At 62.8% G+C, this 20,447-nt stretch overlaps 1 protein-coding gene across 1 annotated transcript; it reads right to left on the minus strand.

The window, feature by feature from the left end:
* Positions 1-7,433: 7,433 nt before the first annotated feature.
* LOC120384653 (chymotrypsin-like protease CTRL-1) lies at positions 7,434-16,545 on the minus strand. Its single transcript, XM_039503634.1, has 7 exons — positions 16,494-16,545; positions 14,325-14,428; positions 12,785-12,864; positions 12,046-12,127; positions 11,250-11,430; positions 10,907-11,040; positions 7,434-7,746 (listed from the first exon to the last, which is right to left on the minus strand). The coding sequence occupies exons 1-7, from the start codon at positions 16,543-16,545 to the stop codon at positions 7,585-7,587; spliced, it is 795 nt and encodes a 264-aa protein (XP_039359568.1). The 3' UTR covers positions 7,434-7,584.
* Between the last annotated feature and the right edge of the window lie 3,902 nt (positions 16,546-20,447).

Here is a 20,447-nt window from a genome sequence, read left to right on the forward strand (position 1 = left end):
CCACACCCAAGGCCTCTGGTCGACCCAGGAGCTCGCCCTCCATATCAATGTCCGCGAGCTGCGAGCGATCCGTCTAGCATGCCAAACTTTCTGCCCCCATCTGCAAGGCCGATGTGTGACAGTATTCACGGACAATACGACAGCAATGTTCTACGTGAACAAACAGGGCGGAGCGCGCTCTTCCCCTCTGTGCAGGGAGGCGATGCTTCTGTGGGACTTCTGCGTGACCCACTCCATTCACCTACAAGCGTCCTTTCTTCCGGGAGTGCAGAACACGCTGGCCGATCGGCTCAGCAGGTCGTTCCTCTCACACGAGTGGTCCCTCCGTCCGGATGTCGTCCACACAATCTTCCGGAGGTGGGGGTTTCCCCAGATAGACCTATTCGCCTCCAGGGAGAACAGGAAGTGCCACCGGTTTTGTTCATTCCAGGGTCGCTCGCCAGGCTCCCTGTCCGACGCCTTTCTCTACCCCTGGACGGATCGCCTCCTCTATGCCTTCCCTCCAATTCCGCTCGTGCACCGAGTGCTCCTGAAGCTTCGGAGGGACAGAGCCCACGTCATTCTCATAGCGCCGGCCTGGCCGAGGCAGCACTGGTACACCCTGCTGCTCGAGCTCTCCGTTCGGGACCCCATCCCCCTCCCGTTGTGGCCGGACCTCATCACCCAGAACTTCGGCAGACTCCGCCATCCGAACCTGCAGTCCCTCCATCTTACAGCTTGGTACCTGAGTGGTTGACCCACGCAGAGAGGGGCTGTTCCGCGGCAGTTCAGCAAGTCCTCCTTGAAAGTCGAAAGCCTTCCACTCGCTCCACTTACCTCGCGAAGTGGAAGAGGTTCGCGCTTTGGTGCGATCAGCGATCTCTGAATCCATTCGTAGTTCCGGTACCTACCATCCTCGACTACCTTTGGTACCTTAAGGAGCAAGGTCTTGCAGTCTCCTCGTTGAAGGTTCACCTGGCAGCAGTGTCCGCCTTTCGTCCATCGCTGGAAGGTCGGTCCATCTTCTCCAACCAGATGGTTTCCCGCTTCCTTAAAGGCTTGGACCGCTTGTACCCGCCGGTGCGGCGTCCTGCCCCGACCTGGGATTTGAACCTCGTCCTGGCCAAACTGATGGGTCCCCCCTTCGAGCCCTTGGCCACGTGTTCGCTACTCTACCTCTCCTGGAAGACAGCTTTCCTCGTCGCCATCACATCCGCGAGACGAGTTTCTGAGCTTCGAGCACTAACGGTGGGCCCACCTTACACCGTCTTCCATGCAGACAAGGTACAGCTTCGGCCGCATCCGGCCTTCCTCCCTAAGGTGGTTTCGGCCTTCCACCTCAACCAGGAGATCTTCCTCCCGGTCTTCTTCCCGAAGCCGCATGCCTCGCCTCGGGAACAACAGCTTCACACCCTGGACGTCCGCAGGGCGCTTGCCTTTTACATCGAGCGGACGAAGCCTTTCCGGCGTTCGACCCAGTTGTTTGTCGCCGTTGCCGACCGCATGAAGGGTGAGCCGGTCTCCTCCCAGAGAATTTCGTCCTGGGTCACCGCATGTATTCGGACCTGTTACGAGCTTGCTCGCGTGCCACCATGCCGCCTCACCGCTCACTCGACGAGGGCGCACGCCTCATCGGTTGCCTTCCTGGCCAACGTTCCGATCCAGGACATCTGTCGAGCGGCCACCTGGTCTTCAGTCCACACCTTCGCCTCCCACTACGCGTTGGTGCAGCAGTCTCGAGACGACGCAGCCTTCGGCTCTGCGGTATTACACTCCGCCACGTCTCACTCCGACCCCACCGCCTAGGTAAGGCTTGGGAATCACCTAACTGGAATGCATTGGAGCAATCACTCGAAGAAGAAAAGACGGTTACTCACCTGTAGTAACTGTTGTTCTTCGAGATGTGTTGCTCCAATCCATTCCAGACCCGCCCTCCTTCCCCACTGTCGGAGTAGCCGGCAAGAAGGAACTGAGGAGCGGACGGGCCGGCTGGGGTATATATTTAGCGCCATAGCGGCGCCACTCCAGGGGGCGCCAGCCGGCCCGCCGGGGTTGCTAGGGAAAAAAGTTCCGAGATGCCGTGCACGCGCGGCGCGCACACCTAACTGGAATGGATTGGAGCAACACATCTCGAAGAACAACAGTTACTACAGGTGAGTAACCGTCTTTTACGACCTTGTAGCTGATAACCAAATATGCAGACTGGTGTCTTCTAGGAGTGAGAAAAATAAGATAGCAGGATGGCTTATGTATAAACAAAATGCAGTTGTTGCTCATTATTGTCTGTATTATTGCTAGTTATTGTCTGTAACAAAAGTATAAAGGCTTGCTGTAATTGTTTACTAGTTGAGAGACCTGTCCAGGACTGGGGCGACCCTGTGTCCTAGGGCACTCCCTCCCTCTATTGTAATTACTAGAGAAAGAATAAAGTATTTGATTTTGCTGCACCCAAACGAAAAGCGAGACTGAGTTTTTCTCCGACAAAATTTACAATTTCAACATCTCAAACGCTGAAATTCAAGCGTTTTGAAAGGCTCTGACCACGAAATTTTCCAAAATGGATCATGACTTGGTAAGGCCCTAGTCATGTGGCTGCATCCCTCCTTCTGCGTCCGGTGCGCTGGGGCAGGCTGAGGCGCCCGGCCAGCAAAGCCGCAAACCAAAGCTCGAGCATTTGTCGCTAAATGATGAACTTTTTTCAAAAGCAAAATCACCCTTTTTTCATTCTTCCAAATGTTCTCGTTTGGGCTGCTTTGGAATATCGAATGTTGGCCATTTCGCTTCTCTCCTTTCAGCCCTTTGGCCCCTGAGCACAAGTGAATGAAAGGAGGAGTGGGGGCTCTTCAGGGAAATGATTTTTCTTTTCTTTTTTTCCCTCCATTTTTTGTTTGGTGCTGGGAGTTTTCAAACCGCCCTCGCCGCCGGAAGAGTCAGAGCGTAGCACAAGGAAAGAGAGGGTGGGATCCACCCCCCACCCCACCCCTGGCCACCAGTCATTGCTTTATCTCGCATGGGGCCAAAATGAACAAAAGGGGGCAGGGAGCCCAAAAGCTCAACATTTGGAAATAAAACCTAACTCTTGTGAAAATCATGGCACAGCGGGCACCTGGCTCTGGGCTGGGCTCAGCGGAGGGGAAACAATCTCCCTAGGAGCCAGGGGCTGCTCTCTGCCCGTCTGTGCCACTCCGATTCGGTGACTCTCTCCTGTGCGCTGCTCACAGGTGAGCCTGGGTGGAGTGGCCAGCGCCAGCCGGCCCGTCCGTAGCTGTGCCTAGAGGCTCTGCCCTGTGGCTATCAGGGATGAACAGGATTGCGAATTCCTCTGGAGAGGTGCTCCAGACGCATGCCTTGGGGTGGGGGTTCAGGCTTACACGGGAGACAGCCTGTGTGAAGGCAGCTCCCCCTACTGGCAGGGCAGGACCGCCCCATGGCCGCCCCGTGTAACGGGCCTTTCCCGCCACGCTGGGTTCGTTACCTGATGTCGGGATATTTTGTCATAAATCCCAGGACCTCCAGGCTGAGCAAGGCTGGGTCCTGGAGGCGGATGAGCTCCTGGAGGGCGAGTATCACCTCGAGGGTCTGCTCACTCTCGGCCAGGCCCTGCAGGAAGGAACCAGCCAGCACAGGGAGCGTCAGGAGCAGGTCAGAGACACAGCGCCGCCCCAGGGAGCCACAGAGCAGCATTGTGCCGGCAGGCTGGACCCCAGCACCGGCTGGAGAGAACTCACAGACACGCTCAGCACCCAGGCCCGATGCATACATACATGTTCCTGTATGTCAGACGTGTGCATTACTAAGCGGGGACATTGCCAAAGACGTGCAATAGGAAGGGTGTTCTGTGATGGTGCTGCGTGCCCAGAGCACAGCTTTGTCCCTTGCTGCTCTGACCACTCCCTTGGTGAACAGTGCCTGGGAGGAGAGGCCACTGCCTGCCTGACGATATTCCCGTCTCCATCTGCCTTTCCCTCAGTCCTCCTATGCACAACATACTGTAGATTCTCTCCTCGGTACCAGACTTGCTGCCGGCTGTGTTCTGAGAACTTTGCACTGTGGTTGCCTTTTGACTGTGGAAGAAATCTGGGCCCAAGTGTAGGTACCTGGTAGGCAGAGCACCTGCCATGAGCACACATGAAGTTGCTGTGATCCTTCCTGTTACCTTTCATGACACGCAGATGCCTCTTGGAAGCCCTCAGGACTGGAGGTCTTGATGCACTGGCTCCAATTTTGTCGCCAGGTCTTCCCTTGCCGTGTAGGAGCTGCTGAAGGTACTCGCATCATGTCCCACTTTGTCTCCTCTCAAAAGGCTGTGCTGTTTGTCTTGAGAAGTGTCCGGTTCTGTGATTTGCCTTTGACCTCTTTTGTACACTAAGGAGTCTCTTGTAGAGTGAGATCGGATCCATGGTAATTAACCTGTAATGTTAAAATGAGTGTATAGAATTATTTATTTTGTGTATTCAGTCTGTTACATGTGTAAATGTATCCCGTGTATCCAATAAACCTTTTGTCCTGGTTCCCTGGCTGAGGCCTGCTCTCTGCCGGACACCCAAAGGAGGGGGCTTTTCTGGGGTTACAGTTGCTGAATGTATCTGGGGCTAAGAGCGATGCCCACCTGGGGCATTTCCCTGCACTCCACTCCTCTCCCAAACACACCAGGTGCGGTAGTGAGTCAGGGACCCTTTACGAGGAGACCTTGCTCCTTCCCTTAAGGAAATGTTGCATTGTCCCCATTAAAATAATAGTGGTCGCCATTTCTGTAGGCTGTCTTCAGCCAAGGATCTGCAAGCACTTGGCAGCGGAGGGAAGGCCTGGAGACGTGAGATCTTCAAAGGTCTCGAAGGGAGCTAGGCACCCATCTCTCACTGAAAGCCACTGGGAGCTGGGTCTCCTTCAACGTACTCTTCATGCTGTCTGGGCAGGACCTAGGATCGTGTGTTTGCGGAAGCGCCCAGCAGATCTTTGGTGCTCACCATTATAGATAACCTGCTGTCCACAAGCACCCCTAGCCAGCAGCACCAAGTCTTGGCTTACCCTTCCCGGCGGCACTGTCCCCAGCCAGCCGGAGCTGCCTAGGAGAGGCTTTCTCTAATAGACGGAGCTCCCCCTCTTGCTTTGATCCCATTGCTCCTGTGTCACCCTGACTGACTCCAAGGAGGCCGAAGGGCGGACACCCTGAGTTGGTGGCAGGTTCACCTCAGCCCTGAGCTGTGGCTTAGCCGCAGGTTGCGCTCTTTGTCTCTCATCTCTCATCCCGCCAGGCCCCGGTCAGGGCAGCTGCTCTTCGGCAAGTTCCCTCCATTCTGTCGCTCCTGGCAAAGGGGACCCAGGTGTGAACCCTCATTCCAGGTGGAGAAAGGTGCTGCCCCCGGCCTGGTGTGACTGTCTACGCAGCCCTCCACCGCACAGGCCTTTGCAAACTCCTGCCTCCATTACTCTCCACTAGTACCTGTCTCTCAGCCATTGCTGCTTGCTGGGACTGCCTCAGACCCATTAGCTGCCTTTCCCCAGGATGTCTCATTGGCTCGGTTCCTGCCCCTAGGTCCTGCTGGGTAGCTCTCTGGCCTGATTCTCCATGCTCCGGAGATGCATGGCTGCCCAAAGGCCTTGCCTGGTCCATGACAAGCTGGAAGCTGATGGGTTTTGCAGTGATGTTGTGAGATAGCTGCAGTTCTTTGCTCATCTCCCAGGCTAGCCCTGATCCTGTGCTCTCACCCCTCTCACTCTATAGCTCTGCTAAACACGAGCAGTCATCTTGCTCTGGCCTGATGCTTCCATTCCCAGCAGGGAGCCCAGTGCATAGCTACTAGCCCGCAGGGCAAGGACCTTCCCATGCTCTTCTGACCTGCTCTCGTTGCCCATTGGGGAAGGCCTGGCACCCCTGCCCCAAGCTGGGACACCCTGCCCTGCTCCAGGTTGCTGGGAGCTGGGTCCTGGCTCTGGTATAAATAAATGCACTGATGCCAGTGGGAGGAGACTCTAATAAGCAGAGTCTGCATATCCTCTAGGGGAAACTCAGGCAAAGCAGCTGGGGACTCCGTGCTTATGCTTAGAAACCTTCACCCCTCAGAGTTCAAGCAGCATAGGAATGTTTGTCTTCCCCCACTGTGATGGGGCAGGGGCACGTCCCCTCTTCCAGGCTGTGGGGAAAGCAGTCAACAAAGTCTTTTGTGCAGTGTGTGTGTAGGGGGCATAAATGCCCTGGCCTGGGGGCATTGGGGGGGCAGTGCTGTGTAAATACAGGGCCTGTGTGTGTGTGTGTGCGCGCTCTCTGGAAATACCCTGGCCTGGGTGTGTGTCTGGGGGGGCAGGGGATGCGGTGTAAACACCCTGTCCTGGGGTGTGTCCAGGGTTTCCTCTAGGGGCTGGCTCTGGTCCCGCTGAGCCGGTTGCAGAAGCAGGCTCTGAGAGCTGGGGCCCGTCCCTGGTTTTGTTTGGGGGCAGAGGCCCATGATTTGGTGCCAGACGCACCAGGTTGAGTTCTGCTGGTGACTGTCACATGCCTGGTGCCCAGAGAACTGCGGGGGCTGCAAGGAGCCAGTGTCACCTCCCCTGCAGGTGGGTGTCATTGTAAGTGGGGAGTGTGGTAAGGGGTGTGATGGGGGGAGAAGCGGGCACCCTTTTCCCTCCCTCTCCTGCATGGGAACAGGACCGCTGGGCAGCCCTAGGGGCAGGATGGGAGGGTACCGTTGCTCCTCGGTGCTCAACCCTCCCCACCCCAGCTCCAAGCCTCCCACCCTCTGGCTTCCTGCGCTGGGACTGACGGACCCCCAGGGATGGGCAGGCGGGTGACGCGCTGGGACCAATGGACCCCTGGCGATGGGCAGATGGGCAATGTGCTGGGACCGATGGTCGTCCCCCCCCCCCCCCGGGATGGGTGTGCGGGCGATGTGCTGGGACCAATGGACCCCCCCTGGGATGGGTGTGCAGGCAACGCGCTGGGACCGATGGACCCCGAGGGATGGGCAGGTGGGGAACGCGCTGGGACCGATGGAGCCCGGGGGATGGGCGGGCGGGCGGGTGATGCCCTGGGACCGATGGACCTCCCTGGTGACGGGAGACGGGCGACGCACTGGGACTGATGGACCCCCAGAGATGGGCAGGCGGGTGATGCGCTGGGACCGACGGACCCCGGGGGATGGGCAGGCAGGTGGGGAACGCGCTGGGACCGATGGACCCCCGGCGATGGGCAGGCAGGTGATGCGCTGGGACCGACGGACCCCGGGGGATGGGCAGGCGGGTGATGCGCTGGGACCGACGGACCCCGGGGTGGGCGCCGCGCTGGGATTGTCAGAGAGGGCAGAGGATCAGGTCTCACCTGAAACCCCCCAGCTGCCTCTCTTGCCCCAGGCTCCTCCCACACCTGGTCCCTCCCGGCACAGCGTGGGGCTGGGCGTGGGTAGCCAGGACCCCCCGGCGCTGCAGGGGCTGAGCACAGAGGAGCTGGACAAAACACCGGCTGCGCAGACAGGTCCTTTATTCCTTTGTACAGGGCCTGCAGGGGGAAGTGCCGGGCTCTCAGCCCAGGGCCCCGAGCAGCTGCCCGCGGGCCCAGGCCAGCACTGCCCACTCTCCCTGGCGCTCCACAGCAGTGTCTCTGCCAGCTGGGCGCTAGTTGGAGGCCAGGACACTGTCGATCCAGGTGCGGAAGGCGCTGACTCGGCCATACACAGCGGGCGTCCGGATGTTGCAGTTGCTAGTTCCCCAGGAGACGATCCCAATCAGGGTCCAGGCCCCCCCTTTCAGGTACACAAGGGGGCCGCCCGAGTCCCCCTGGCAAGAGAGCGGGGCTGATGCGGCACCATGCCAGGGCCCAGTGCAAGAGGGAGGCAGTGCCTGGGCACTGGCAGGGGGAGGGCTCCCTGGGGCACTAGCTGAGTGGGGGTGAGGGGCTCCAGAGGAATCCTCCCCATCTCTGGCCCAGCCGGCCGTGCCCCTCCCCACACCTGTCCACCCTGCCCTGTGCCCCACGCCCTCCTCTATCCACCCTGCTCTGTGCCCCACCCCCTGCCCATCCACCCTGCCCTGTGCCCCTCCTGCCTCCCCTACCCATCCTGCCCTGTGCCCCTCCCGCTGCCCGTTCACCCTGCCCTGTGCCCCTGCCCCCGCCCATCCATCCTGCCCTGTGCCCCTCCCCCTTCCCCTCCACCTCCTGCCCTGTGCCCCTCCCGCCTCCCCTACCCACCCTGCCCTGTGCCCCTCTCCCTGCCCGTTCACCCTGCCCTGTGCCCCTCCCGCCTCCCCTACCCATCCTGCCCTGTGCCCCTCCCCTGCCCACTCACCCGGCCCTGTGCCCCTCCCGCCTCCCCTACCCATCCTGCCCTGTGCCCCTCCCCCTGCCCATTCACCCTGCCCTGTGCCCCTCCTGCCTCCCCTACCCATCCTGCCCTGTGCCCTTCCCCCTGCCCGTCCACCCTGCCCTGTGCCCCAAGCCCTCCCCTACCCACTCTGCCCTGTGCCCTACCCCTGCCCATCCATCCTGCCCTGTGCCCCTCCCCTTCCCCTCCACCTCCTGCCCTGTGCCCCTCCCGCCTCCCCTACCCACCCTCTCTTGTGCCCCTCCCCCTGCCCATCCACCCCACCCTGGGCCCCTCCTGCCTCCCCTACCCACCCTGCCCTGTGCCCCTCTCCCTGCCCGTTCACCCTGCCCTGTGCCCCTCCCGCCTCCCCTACCCATCCTGCCCTGTGCCCCTCCCCTGCCCATTCACCCTGCCCTGTGCCCCTCCGCCTCCCCTACCCATCCTGCCCTGTGCCCCTCCCCTGCCCATTCACCTGCCCTGTGCCCCTCCCGCCTCCCTACCCACCCTTCCCTGTGCCCTTCCCCTGCCCGTCCACCTGCCCTGTGCCCCAAGCCCTCCCCTACCCACTCTGCCCTGTGCCCCACCCCTGCCCATCCACCCTGCCCTGTGCCCCTCCTGCCTCCCTACCCATCCTGCCCTGTGCCCCTCCCGCTGCCCGCTCACCCTGCCCTGTGCCCCTGCCCCCGCCCATCCATCCTGCCCTGTGCCCCTCCCCTTCCTCCACCTCCTGCCCTGTGCCCCTCCCGCCTCCCCTACCCACCCTGCCCTGTGCCCCTCTCCTGCCCGTTCACCCTGCCCTGTGCCCCTCCCGCCTCCCCTACCCATCCTGCCCTGTGCCCCTCCCCTGCCCATTCACCCTGCCCTGTGCCCCTCCCGCCTCCCCTACCCATCCTGCCCTGTGCCTCCCCTGCCCATTCACCCTGCCCTGTGCCCTCCCGCCTCCCCTACCCACCCTTCCTGTGCCCTTCCCCTGCCCGTCCACCCTGCCCTGTGCCCCAAGCCCTCCCCTACCCACTCTGCCCTGTGCCCTACCCCTGCCCATCCATCCTGCCCTGTGCCCCTCCCCTTCCTCCACCTCCTGCCCTGTGCCCCTCCCGCCTCCCCTACCCACCCTATCTTGTGCCCCTCCCCTGCCCGTCCACCCCACCCTGTGCCCCTCCTGCCTCCCCTACCCACCCTGCCCTGTGCCCCTCTCCCTGCCCGTTCACCCTGCCCTGTGCCCCTCCCGCCTCCCCTACCCATCCTGCCCTGTGCCCTCCCCTGCCCATTCACCCTGCCCTGTGCCCCTCCCGCCTCCCTACCCATCCTGCTCTGTGCCCCTCCCCTGCCCATTCACCCTGCCCTGTGCCCTCCCGCCTCCCCTACCCACCCTTCCCTGTGCCCTTCCCCTGCCCGTCCACCCTGCCCTGTGCCCCAAGCCCTCCCCTACCCACTCTGCCCTGTGCCCTACCCCTGCCCATCCATCCTGCCCTGTGCCCCTCCCCCTTCCTCCACCTCCTGCCCTGTGCCCCTCCCGCCTCCCCTACCCACCCTATCTTGTGCCCCTCCCCTGCCCGTCCACCCCACCCTGTGCCCCTCCTGCCTCCCCTACCCATCCTGTCCTGTGCCCTCCCTCCGCACATCCACCCTACCCACCGTGCACTGTGCCCCTCCCTCCGCCTGTCCACCCCACCCTGTGCCCCTCCCGCCTCCCCTACCCATCCTGTCCTGTGCCTCTTCCGCCTCCCCTACCCACCATATGCTGTGCCCCTCCCTCCGCCTGTCCACCCTGCCCTGTGCCCCTCCTGCCTCCCCTACCCATCCTGCCCTGTGCCCCTCCCCCTGCACATCCCCCTACCCACCGTGCACTGTGCCCCTCCCCCTCCTGCCTCCTCTACCCACGCTGCCCTGTGCCCCTTCCCCTCCCCCTCCTGCCCTGTGCCCCTTCCCCTCCCCCTCCTGCCCTGTGCCCCTCCCCCTCCTCTACCCATCCTACCGTGTGCCCTTCCCCGCCCGTCCACCCTGCCCTGTGCCCCTCCCGCCTCCTCTACCCATCCTGCCCTGTGCCCCTCCCGCCTCCTCTACCCATCCTGCCCTGTGCCCCTCCCCCTGCCTATCCACCCTGCCCTGTGCCCCTCCCCCCGCACATCCACGCTACCCTGTGTCCCTCCCGCCTCCCCCTCCCACCCTGCCCTGTGCCCCTCCCCCTCCTCTACCCCTCCTACCTTGTGCCCCTCCCCCCGCCCGTCCACCCTGCCCTGTGCCCCTCCCGCCTCCCCTACCCACCATATGCTGTGCCCTTCCCCCCTCATGTTCTCTGCCCCTCCTGCCTCCTTTACCCACCCTGCCCTGTGTCCCTCACCCTCCTGCTCTGTGCCCCTCACCCTCCTGCTCTGTGCCCCGCCCCCGGGCGCCCCCCCTGCCCGGTGTGTGCCCCTCCCGCCTCCTCTACCCACCCTGCTCTGTGCCCATCCCCCCTCATGCTCTGTACCCCTCCCCCTCCTCTACCCACCCTGCCTTGTGCCCCTCCCCATCTCTGCCCACCCTACCCTGTGCCCCTGCTTTGTGTCCCTCACCTGCACACCCTGCTGTGTCCCTCCCCCCCCCCCCCTGTGCCCGACACCCGTTGTGTGGGTGACATTACAGATCTTTACCTGGCAGGAGGAGGCGCCGGCTCCCCCAGCACAGATCATGGAGCTGGTGATCCTGCTGCCCCAGTATTGCTGGCACTGGCTCACTGTGACCAGGGGCAGGGACACCTGCTGCAGCCGGACGGCCCCACCGCTCGCTGGGAAAGAAACCCCGGATCAGGGCCAAGGGTGGAGACCGACAGATGCAGCCCGCCACCCAGAGAAGTTCTTGCTAGCTGCCTGCTGGTTGCATTGCCATGCTCTGGCCTGGTGCCCCAGCGCTGGGTGCCGCATGGAGCCCATACGGGTGGGCGAGGTCCAAGCCGCCCCCCACCCCCAGGGGCTGGCATCGGCTGTGCGTACGTACCGGTGCCGCTGGTCCGCCCCCAGCCGGTGGTGATGCAGGTGGGGTTGGAGGCCAGCGACTCGCTGGCTGTGGCCAGGCAGACGGGGGACACGCGGGAGTCCAGCTGGGCGGGGGAGGCGAGCTTCAGCAGGGTAATGTCGTTGTTCATGGTGTTGGCGTTCCAGTAGGGGTGGGTGATGGCCTGGAGGGGGGAGGCAGGGACAAGCAGCCCTTAGCGCCGGGGGCGGGGGGACCGCGGCGTCGCCCTCGCTGCTCCCCTAGGTGCGATGCCGTCCTGCCCCACTCGCTCGCTGGAGCCTGCCTGCCCTAGTGCTGCCCCGAGGGACAGGGCTGAGCTGGGCATGGGGCCTCCAGGCAGCTCCCACCCTCACCTCACTAACTGCCTGCTCCCGGGGCACAAGGGACTGGGCCGCACTCCCCAAGGGCTCGCTCCAGGCCGGGCCTCCATGGCTCCCATCGCCATGGGAACGTGCCCATCTCCAGGAGGCGCAGGGCGCCTGACCCAGGGAGCCCCGGGCAGAGCTGGGCAGGGAACATGACTGCAGAGTCCCAGCCCAGCGGCTTGTCCCTACACCCATCCCTGCTGGGTGGAGAATGGGCCCCCATGCCCAGCCGTGCCACCGCCAAGCGGTGCTGAGAAGGGGGTTTGTCTCTGCCAGCCCCTTCTCTTCCCCCAGCAGGGCACAGCCCCAGGCACAGAGCTGGGGAGCCTGCCCCCTGCCCCGGGCTCTGTGGGACTGCCCAGCATCTTGCCCCCTCTCTGCAGAGCCCCAGATGGCATTGGGGGGTGACTCACCTTGGCAATGGATTTGACCTGGATTGGCTCAGCTCCGGAGCTCCTGTCGTATTCCCCAAGGATGGCAAAGTGAGTCCCGGCTCTGCAAGGGAGAGAGCCAGTGGGGCTGGGCACCTGGGCAGAGGGTGCCAAGCCCGCCCCTGGGGATTCGTCCTAGGAGCCCTCACTAGCTCCAGGATCCCCTGTGCCCTCCAGTGGGCCACCTCTGCCTGCCCTGCCCCAGCCCAGAGGAGCTGCCCTGGGGCACAAGCTCTGAGCCCCAGAGGGGCCAGGCTCCAGCCGGAGGAGACAGCACCAGGGAGGCTCTGCAGGGGTGTTTGTTAACGGCGGGTGTAGCGCAGCGTCCGGGTCTCAGGCCCTGGGTTGGCAGCAGGGAACTGGCAGGAAGGGCTGGGGCAGGGGCAGCCCCAGGGCAGGGGGCAGGTCGGCTCTTTGGCTCCATTCTTCCCAGGAGAACAACCTCAGCACTGGGTAGCGGCCCCCCTCCCTACCTCCCCACCCCCCAGGCAATGCTCACCTGGGGAGCAGAGCCACGATCTTGCCTCTGTGCCCAGCTCCCCCATGCCCCAGGCATGCTCTGCTCAGCCCACGGTGCCCCGCTGCCATGCTGGGGCTGGGTGTGGGGCAGCAGCGGGGGTGTCACTCACTGGGGCTGTCCCTGTGCCCAGGCAGAGCCATGGCACCAGCCAATGCACAGTGGCTCCTGCAACTGGCCTGGCCTGCGGCACCGTCTCCTTACCTGACTTGGCAGTGCGCAGCCGTCACCACCCAGTTCTGGTTGATCAGGGAGCCACCGCAGAAGTGGAAGCCGTTTCTGTCCTGGAACGAGAATGGCGGGAGGAGAGGGAGTCTGCGACGGGCTGAGGGACCTACCCTGGCATTTGCCCAGCGCTCCAGGCCCGGGGGACCCTGAGCTGCCTGCCTGCAGGTTGGCACTTAGCCTGCCATTGGCAGCCTCTGCCTCTGGGTAGCTGGCACCACCACAAGCCAAAATACCACCCAGATCCTCCTGCGCTCTGTGCCCTGCCCCCCATCCTGATCCGCAGGCTGGGAGCAGCGTCCGGCCCCTGGGCATGGGGCCCGGCTCCCTCCATTATTCCTCCTTCCTGGCTGTCCCTGGGATCCTGGCCTGGTGCCCACAGGGCATGGGGGGTCCCTGGGGATCCCACTCCAGCCATTGCAGACCCCGCCAGGCCCAGGGCAACATGCCGGCTCAGCACTCATCAGTCCCAGCCTGGCCGGGCGTGCCCAGCTGCAGTGCACAGTCAGGGCCGGCTCCAGGCACCAGCTGAGCAAGGTTGGCTTTTTTCGGTTTGCCGCTCCGGCCACCCTGTAGGGGGCGGCAGTGCGGAGGAGGGGAGCGCCCTGCAGCACAGCCCCTGGTCTTTGGAGCGGCGCGGAGCCCTGGCCGCTCCCCTGCTCTCTCTCCCCCGCACTCCGCTGCACGGCAGCAGCACAGGGAGTCCCCCCGCACCCTGGCTCCGGCTGCCTGGCAGGGGTTTTTTGTTTGTTTTGTTTTTTTCCCTTCCTGCTTTGCTGCTCCGCCCCCCCCCACCTTTTTTTTTTTTGCTTGGGGCAGCAAAAAAGCCCAAGCCGGCCCTGTGCACAATGCAATGGGTGCACCAGTCGGGCCCCCGCCTGCATGCGATCACCCCTGGGCGGGGGGGCTCTCCCCAGGCTTGGGTGTCTGCACCAGCCAAACCGCTTTGGGTTTCTTCCTAAGCCGAAACGCCCAGCTAGGCCGGGGGACGCCCCACGCACAGGCTGCTCCCGCTCCCGCTCCCTGGGCCCTGGGCAGCACTTAGCTCTCGTTCCAGGGGCTGAACTGGCTCGTGGATTAGTCAGGCCCTTGAACCCGCACATCAGAACATCCCTGGGGGGTCCCAGCCTGCGCTGAGCCCGTGCAGAGACCCTGACGGCTGGACTGTCCCACCCTGTGAACGCCTCTGAGCTAGGGTGACCGTACGGCCCGTTTGGCCGGGACAGCCCCTTTTCTAAGCCCTGTCCTGACCGTCCAAACCGCTTTTGGCAGAAGTGGGCATTGGGTCATTTGCTCGCGGTGGGGAGGGCAGGGCTCAGGCAAGCAGCAACGCCAGCCCCATGCAGGATGGGGGGCTCGGGCCCTCCCTGCTGGCCCATGGCCTTAGAAGAGTGACGGGGCAGCCCAGCCTGGGGGCTCCCTGCTCACTGACCCAGCCCCTGGAGCCAGCGCGAGGTGTGTGCTGCGCCGCATGTCAGACTGGGCAGCTGGGCTCCGCGCCGTGAGGAGCGAGCGTTACCTGCAGGGACACTTGCCAAGGCCAGGAGCCGGGTATCGCGTTCTCCCCATTGACGATTCGCTGCAAGCTGTTCACGACTGGTTTGATTGCAGGGACCCCGCAGCCTGGAAATGGAAAACCAGCCCTGATCGGTGTGCAGCGAGCTCCCTCAGCAGCCACAGCACTGCAGGGCTCAGGCCAGTCCCAATCTGCAGGGGCGAGCTGCCCGGGGGTCTGCTGGTCACCGAGGGGTCTGGGCGAGTCACCATGGGGCTGGCGGTCCCTGAGGGGTCTGGGCGAGCTGCCTGTGGGGCTGGCAGTCACTGGGGGGTCTGGGCGAACTGCCCATGGGGCTGGCAGTCACTGGGGGGTCTGGGCAAGCTGCCCGTGGGGCTGGTGGTCACCGAGGGGTCTGGGCGAGCTGCCCGTGGGGCTGGTGGTCACTGGGGGGTCTGAGCGAGCTGCCCATGGGGCTGGCGGTCCCTGAGGGGCCTGGGCACGCTGCCCGTGGGGCTGGCGGTCCCTGGGGGGTCTGGGCAAGCTGCCCGTGGGGCTGGTGGTCACCGAGGGGTCTGGGTGAGCCATCCTGGGGGCTGGCCGTCCCTGAGGGGTCTGGGCGAGCTGCCCGTGGGGCTGGCGGTCACTGGGGGGTCTGGGCAAGCTGCCCGTGGGGCTGGCGGTCACCAAGGGGTCTGGGCGAGCTGCCCGTGGGGCTGGCGGTCCCTGGGGGGTCTGGGCGAGCCACCCTGGGGGCTGGCGGTCCCTGAGGGGTCTGGGCGAGCCGCCCGTGGGGCTGGCGGTCACTGGGGGGTCTGGGCAAGCTGCCCGTGGGGCTGGCGGTCACTGGTGGGTCTGGGCGAGCTGCCCGTGGGGCTGGCGGTCACTCTGGGGTCTGTGCGAGCGTCCCTGTGGGCTGGCGTTCCCTGTTGGGTCTGGGCGAGCTTCCCGTGGGGCTGGCGGTCTGTGGGGGGTCTGGGCGAGCTGCCCGTGGGGCTGGCGGTCCCTGGGGGGCCTGGGCGAGCCGCCCGTGGGGCTGGCCGTCCCTGAGGGGTCTGGGCGAGCCACCCTGGGGGCTGGCGGTCCCTGAGGGGTCTGGGCGAGCTGCCCGTGGGGCTGGCGGTCACTGGTGGGTCTGGGCGAGCCGCCCGTGGGGCTGGCGGTCCCTGGGGGGCCTGGGCGAGCCGCCCGTGGGGCTGGCGGTCCCTGGGGGGTCTGGGCGAGCCGCCCGTGGGGCTGGCGGTCCCTGGGGGGTCTGGGCGAGCCGCCCGTGGGGCTGGCGGTCACCGAGGGGTCTGGGTGAGCCACCCTGGGGGCTGGCGGTCCCTGAGGGGCCTGGCGGTCCCTGAGGGGCCTGGGCAAGCTGCCCGTGGGGCTGGTGGTCACTGAGGGGTCTGGGCGAGCTGCCCGTGGGGCTGGCGGTCACTGAGGGGTCTGGGCGAGCTGCCCGTGGGGCTGGCGGTCACTGGGGGGTCTGGGCGAGCTGCCCGTGGGGCTGGCGGTCACCGGGGGGTCTGGGCACGCTGCCCGTGGGGCTGGCGGTCACCAAGGGGTCTGGGCACGCTGCCCGTGGGGCTGGTGGTCACCGAGGGGTCTGGGTGAGCCACCCTGGGGGCTGGCGGTCCCTGAGGGGCCTGGGCACGCTGCCTGTGGGGCTGGCGGTCCCTGGGGGGTCTGGGCGAGCCGCCCGTGGGGCTGGCGGTCACTGGGGGGTCTGGGCACGCCGCCCATCGGTGGTGGGATCCTGGCTGGGTCAGAGCAGCTGTGCCAGTCTCCCCAGTGTGGGGCTCAGTGCACAGTAGGCGTTGCTGGCACAGCAGGAAGGCTGGTCCCCTGCCAGCTGGCTGAGCAGAGCGAGGGAGCCCCTCTGGCAGTGTCCTCTCGGACAGCAGTGCAGCTAGGGGGGGCTCTGGCACCCAGTCTGTGTGAACAGGTGCTGCCCAGGCCCCTGGCGCTGACAGGGCAGCAGTACCCAGCACTGCCCCGCGGGGTCCCACCGAGCTGTCTCCTCACAGCCCAAAGGGGCAGACTGGCCGTTTGCCCGCGTAGCCCAGGGTCGGTGTCCCGGCTTAGTGGCTACACCCAGCTCCTGTAGCTTCCCCCAGGTCCAAGCCGGAGCGGCCCAGCGGCAGGGCGCTGCCCCTGCACTCAGCCAGGCTCCAGCCGCAGCGCCCGCAGATGGGCATCACTTACCAGAGGCACCCGCGAGCAGGGCCAGGCAGAGAGCCGCGTGCAGGAAAGCCATGCTGGGTCAGTGCTCACAGCTGTGCCGGGCTGTCAGAACCACACGCTTTATACCCGCTGGGTGCCCTGAGACCACCAGTCACGCCCGGAGCAGGGCTGGGCGTCTGCCCCACCTGCTCCACCCAGGCCTTGAGCTGACAGTGACAAGCCAAATATAGCGTCTCCCTGCCCCCGCTGCCCCACATGCGCTGCTAGGAGCCGGCGTCGGCTGGCTGGGGGCGGGCGTCCAGGGGAGAATCATAGAATCATAGAATCTCAGGGTTGGAAGGGACCTCAGGAGGTCATCTAGTCCAACCCCCTGCTCAAAGCAGGACCAAACCCAACTAAATCATCCCAGCCAGGGCTTTGTCAAGCCTGACCTTAAAAACCTCTAAGGAAGGAGATTCTACCACCTCCCTAGGTAACCCATTCCAGTGCTTCACCACCCTACTAGTGAAATAGTTTTTCCTAATGTCCAACCTAAACCTCCCCCTCTGCAACTTGAGACCATTACTCCTTGTTCTGTCATCTTCTACCACTGAGAACAGTCTAGATCCATCCTCTTTGGAACCCCCTTTCAGGTAGTTGAAAGCAGCTATCAAATCCCCCCTCATTCTTCTCTTCTGCAGACTAAACAATCCCAGTTCCCTCAGCCTCTCCTCATGTGTCATGTGCTCCAGGCCCCTAATCATTTTTGTTGCCCTTCGCTGGACTCTCTCCAATTTATCCACATCCTTCTTGTAGTGTGGGGCCCCAAACTGGACACAGTGCTCCAGATGAGGCCTCACCAGTGGTGAATAGAGGGGAATGATCACATGCAGCTACCCACAGCTGGCGGCAGGCTGCCCCTTCCCAGCCCCGCCCCCCTGCCACCTGACATGGGGGTTGGGACACGTGTGAAATGAGTTGCGGGAGTCTCGGCCTAGCCCTCAGTTTGGCACATGGGGTATGACTGGCAGAGTCTCACCAGCTGGGCCCAGGGCTGGACTAGCAGGGGGCAGGCAGGTAGGTCCGAGAGGCGTTGGCAGAGACGTGAGGGTGCCCAGGGCTGGACTAGCAAGGGGCTGGGACCAAGGGACAGCTGCAGATCTGTGGGTGTTGGGGCAGGGCTCATGCCTGGCCAAGCTGCATGGGGGAGCCTGGCCAGTCCCTGCCCTGACTGGGCCTGGCAGAGCATCCTGGCACGAGCACAGATCTCCTCCACCAGGACAGTTACAGCTCTGCTCACTCGGACACCCCCCTGCACCCGATTTGGCCCCTGGCAGGTGGAGAGTGGCGCAGAGCTTCTCTGGCACAGGACAGCTCAGAGCAGCCTTGGCATTGGGCTGGTTTTCTCTGGCTCATGTCCAGTGCACCTGTGGAGGCCTCACGCTGGCCAGCGGGAGCAGGTGGTGGTGGCACCTTCTTCCCAGGGGCTGCGAACTCTCAAGGCCGAGCCAGCTCTGCTGGGTTTGCGTGCTCAGGGACCTGGTGTGTCGCTGGCAAAGCAGGCACCAGCTTATACCAAAGTCCCCATGCTCAGTGGTGGATTAGCTGCTGGGCCAATGGGGCCTGTGCCATGGGGCCTTGGCCAATTGGGGGGCCCTGGAAAAATGGGTACCCCCATGCCCTGACCCACCCAGCCACCTGGTGCTCCTGCCAGGAAGTGGGGTTGGGGCATGGGGGCAGGGCAGGGTGGAGGGACTGTTGGTGGAAGAGGGGAGAGGAGGCCCCCACTTGCTCTGGCCCAGGGCCCCACAAATCTCTAATCTGCCCATGCCTCACTTGCTAGTGACAAATCCAGCCGGCATCACCCCGATGGCATTGGCAGTATGAAAACAAGCATTGGGTTCAGATGTCATCGAGCGCTTGTGAGTTGCTGCCTGCGTTAATTTCATGTAACTGCTGTGGCCCACACTGTGAGTACTGCTGAGCATTTGCCCTGGGAGCCCCCGGAGCTGGGAGGCACCAGCCAGGAGAGAGACGTGAGTGAGTGTGAAATGCTGTCTGCCAACAAAAGGTGTGATCCTCTGCCCAGCCGAGCCGGCCCAGCGACACCAGACCAACTGTCGGGGAACATCAGCGGCCAAAAGACTCTGTTAATGGCTCTTGCCCCGTGCAGCAGAGATGTGCTAACGAATTATTCCTTGACAAGGGGAAACTATCTCAATGCTGCTTGGACTCTGGGGACCAGGGTTTCTAGGCATAAGCAAGAGATCCCCAGTGTTTAGCCTGGGTTAGCCCTAAGAGACATATACAGCTTGCTTATTATAAAAGCTTTGTTACTCTTTGCCAATTAAGAGTGTAACTCATTTGTGTGTGTATTTACCTGCTTTAACCTTGTAAAGACCTCTGGCATTTCCTTCCCCTTGTTAAGAACTCTGCCGATGGTTTGTTACAGGATTGGCTACAAGTGTTGTCTTTGGTGTCAGATCTAAGGTGCGATTGTCCTGGGGTAAGTGACGAGTCCTTTGGGACTGGAAGTAACCTGACTATTGCTGTGATCTTTGGTGTAGGGGACCATCTCTCACAAAGGTGGGCTCACCTGGGTGGCAAGACAGACCGAGTGCCCCCCAAAGCCCACACCCCGCTCAGCCTCCTCCCCCAGAAGCCCTGCCCACATTGCACACCCAGCCCCCCTTGCCCCCTGTGATGGAGCGATTCTGGCGGGACCCAACTGAGAGTGCCAAATCAGGACCAATTGCTCAAACAGGGCAGTCACAGCCCTAGGCTGGGGTTTTTCCACCTCTAAGGCAAACCAAACCAGCCAGACAAAAAGGACTTTGGTCTCACCCCACTGGCTAACCACAAGTCACACAAGCAATTTCCTTAGACACTCCAGTCTCCCAGCATCACCACCAGTGCACTCGTCCTGGGGATGAATGGTTATGAAAACCAACACCCCAATAAAAGAAAAAGGTTCTCTCGATCCCAAAGGACCAAGCCCCAGACCCAGGTCAATATACACATCAGATCTTACCCACAAATCACGCTGTTGCCAATCCTTTAGAATCTAAAATCTAAAGGTTTATTTACAAAGGGAAAAAGGTAGAGATGAGAGGTAGAATTGGTTAAATGGAATCAATTACATACAGTAATGGCAAAGTTCTTAGTTCAGGCTTGCAGCAGTGCTGGAGTAAACTGCAGGTTCAGATTAAGTCTCTGGAATACATCCCCCACTGGGATGGGTCCTCAGTCCCTTGTGTAAAGCTTCAGTTTGTAGCAAAGTCCCTCCAGAGGTCAGAAGCAGGATTGAAGACCAGATGGAGATGATGCATCAGCCTTATATAGGCTTTTCCAGGTGTAAGAACTTCTTTGTCCTCACGGTGGAAAATTACAGCAAAAATGGAGTCTGGAGTCACATGGGCCAGTCCCTGCATACTTCACTGAGTCACAAGGCGTGTCTGCCTTCTCTCCATGGGTCAATTGTGTAGCTGATGGTCCTTAATGGGCCATCAAGCAGGCTAAGCAGAGCTAACACCAGCTTGTCTGGGATATCACCCAGAAGCACATCACCAACTTGACCTACAGACAGTATAGAGCCAATATACATAACTTCAACTAAAAATGATACATGCATACAGACAGCATAATCATAACCAGCAACCCAAACCTGGTCTTAGACACCTTATATGACCCCCTTTACCTGAGATTTGGTGCCACTACAGGACCTTGGTTGCAACCCATGTTCTATATGGTCCCAATTTATATCAATAACGTCACACCCCCCTTGCCTATGCCTCGCGCTTGTTCACCGCCTTCCCCAGACCCCCTCCTCCCCCTGCTCATGCCTCTGCACCTCCTCCCCCCAGCCCTCCCTGCCCACCGGCCGGGAGCCAGCCAGCCAGCCACTCATACGGGCATTCCTCTCGCCCCAGCCCCCCTCGCCTGCCAGCCGAGCCAGCCGGCTGCTCACAAGCCTCTGCCCCCTCCCCTAGGACCTCC

The sequence above is a fragment of the Mauremys reevesii genome, linkage group 16 (assembly GCF_016161935.1).
Source record: "Mauremys reevesii isolate NIE-2019 linkage group 16, ASM1616193v1, whole genome shotgun sequence".
Taxonomy (NCBI): domain Eukaryota; kingdom Metazoa; phylum Chordata; order Testudines; family Geoemydidae; genus Mauremys; species Mauremys reevesii.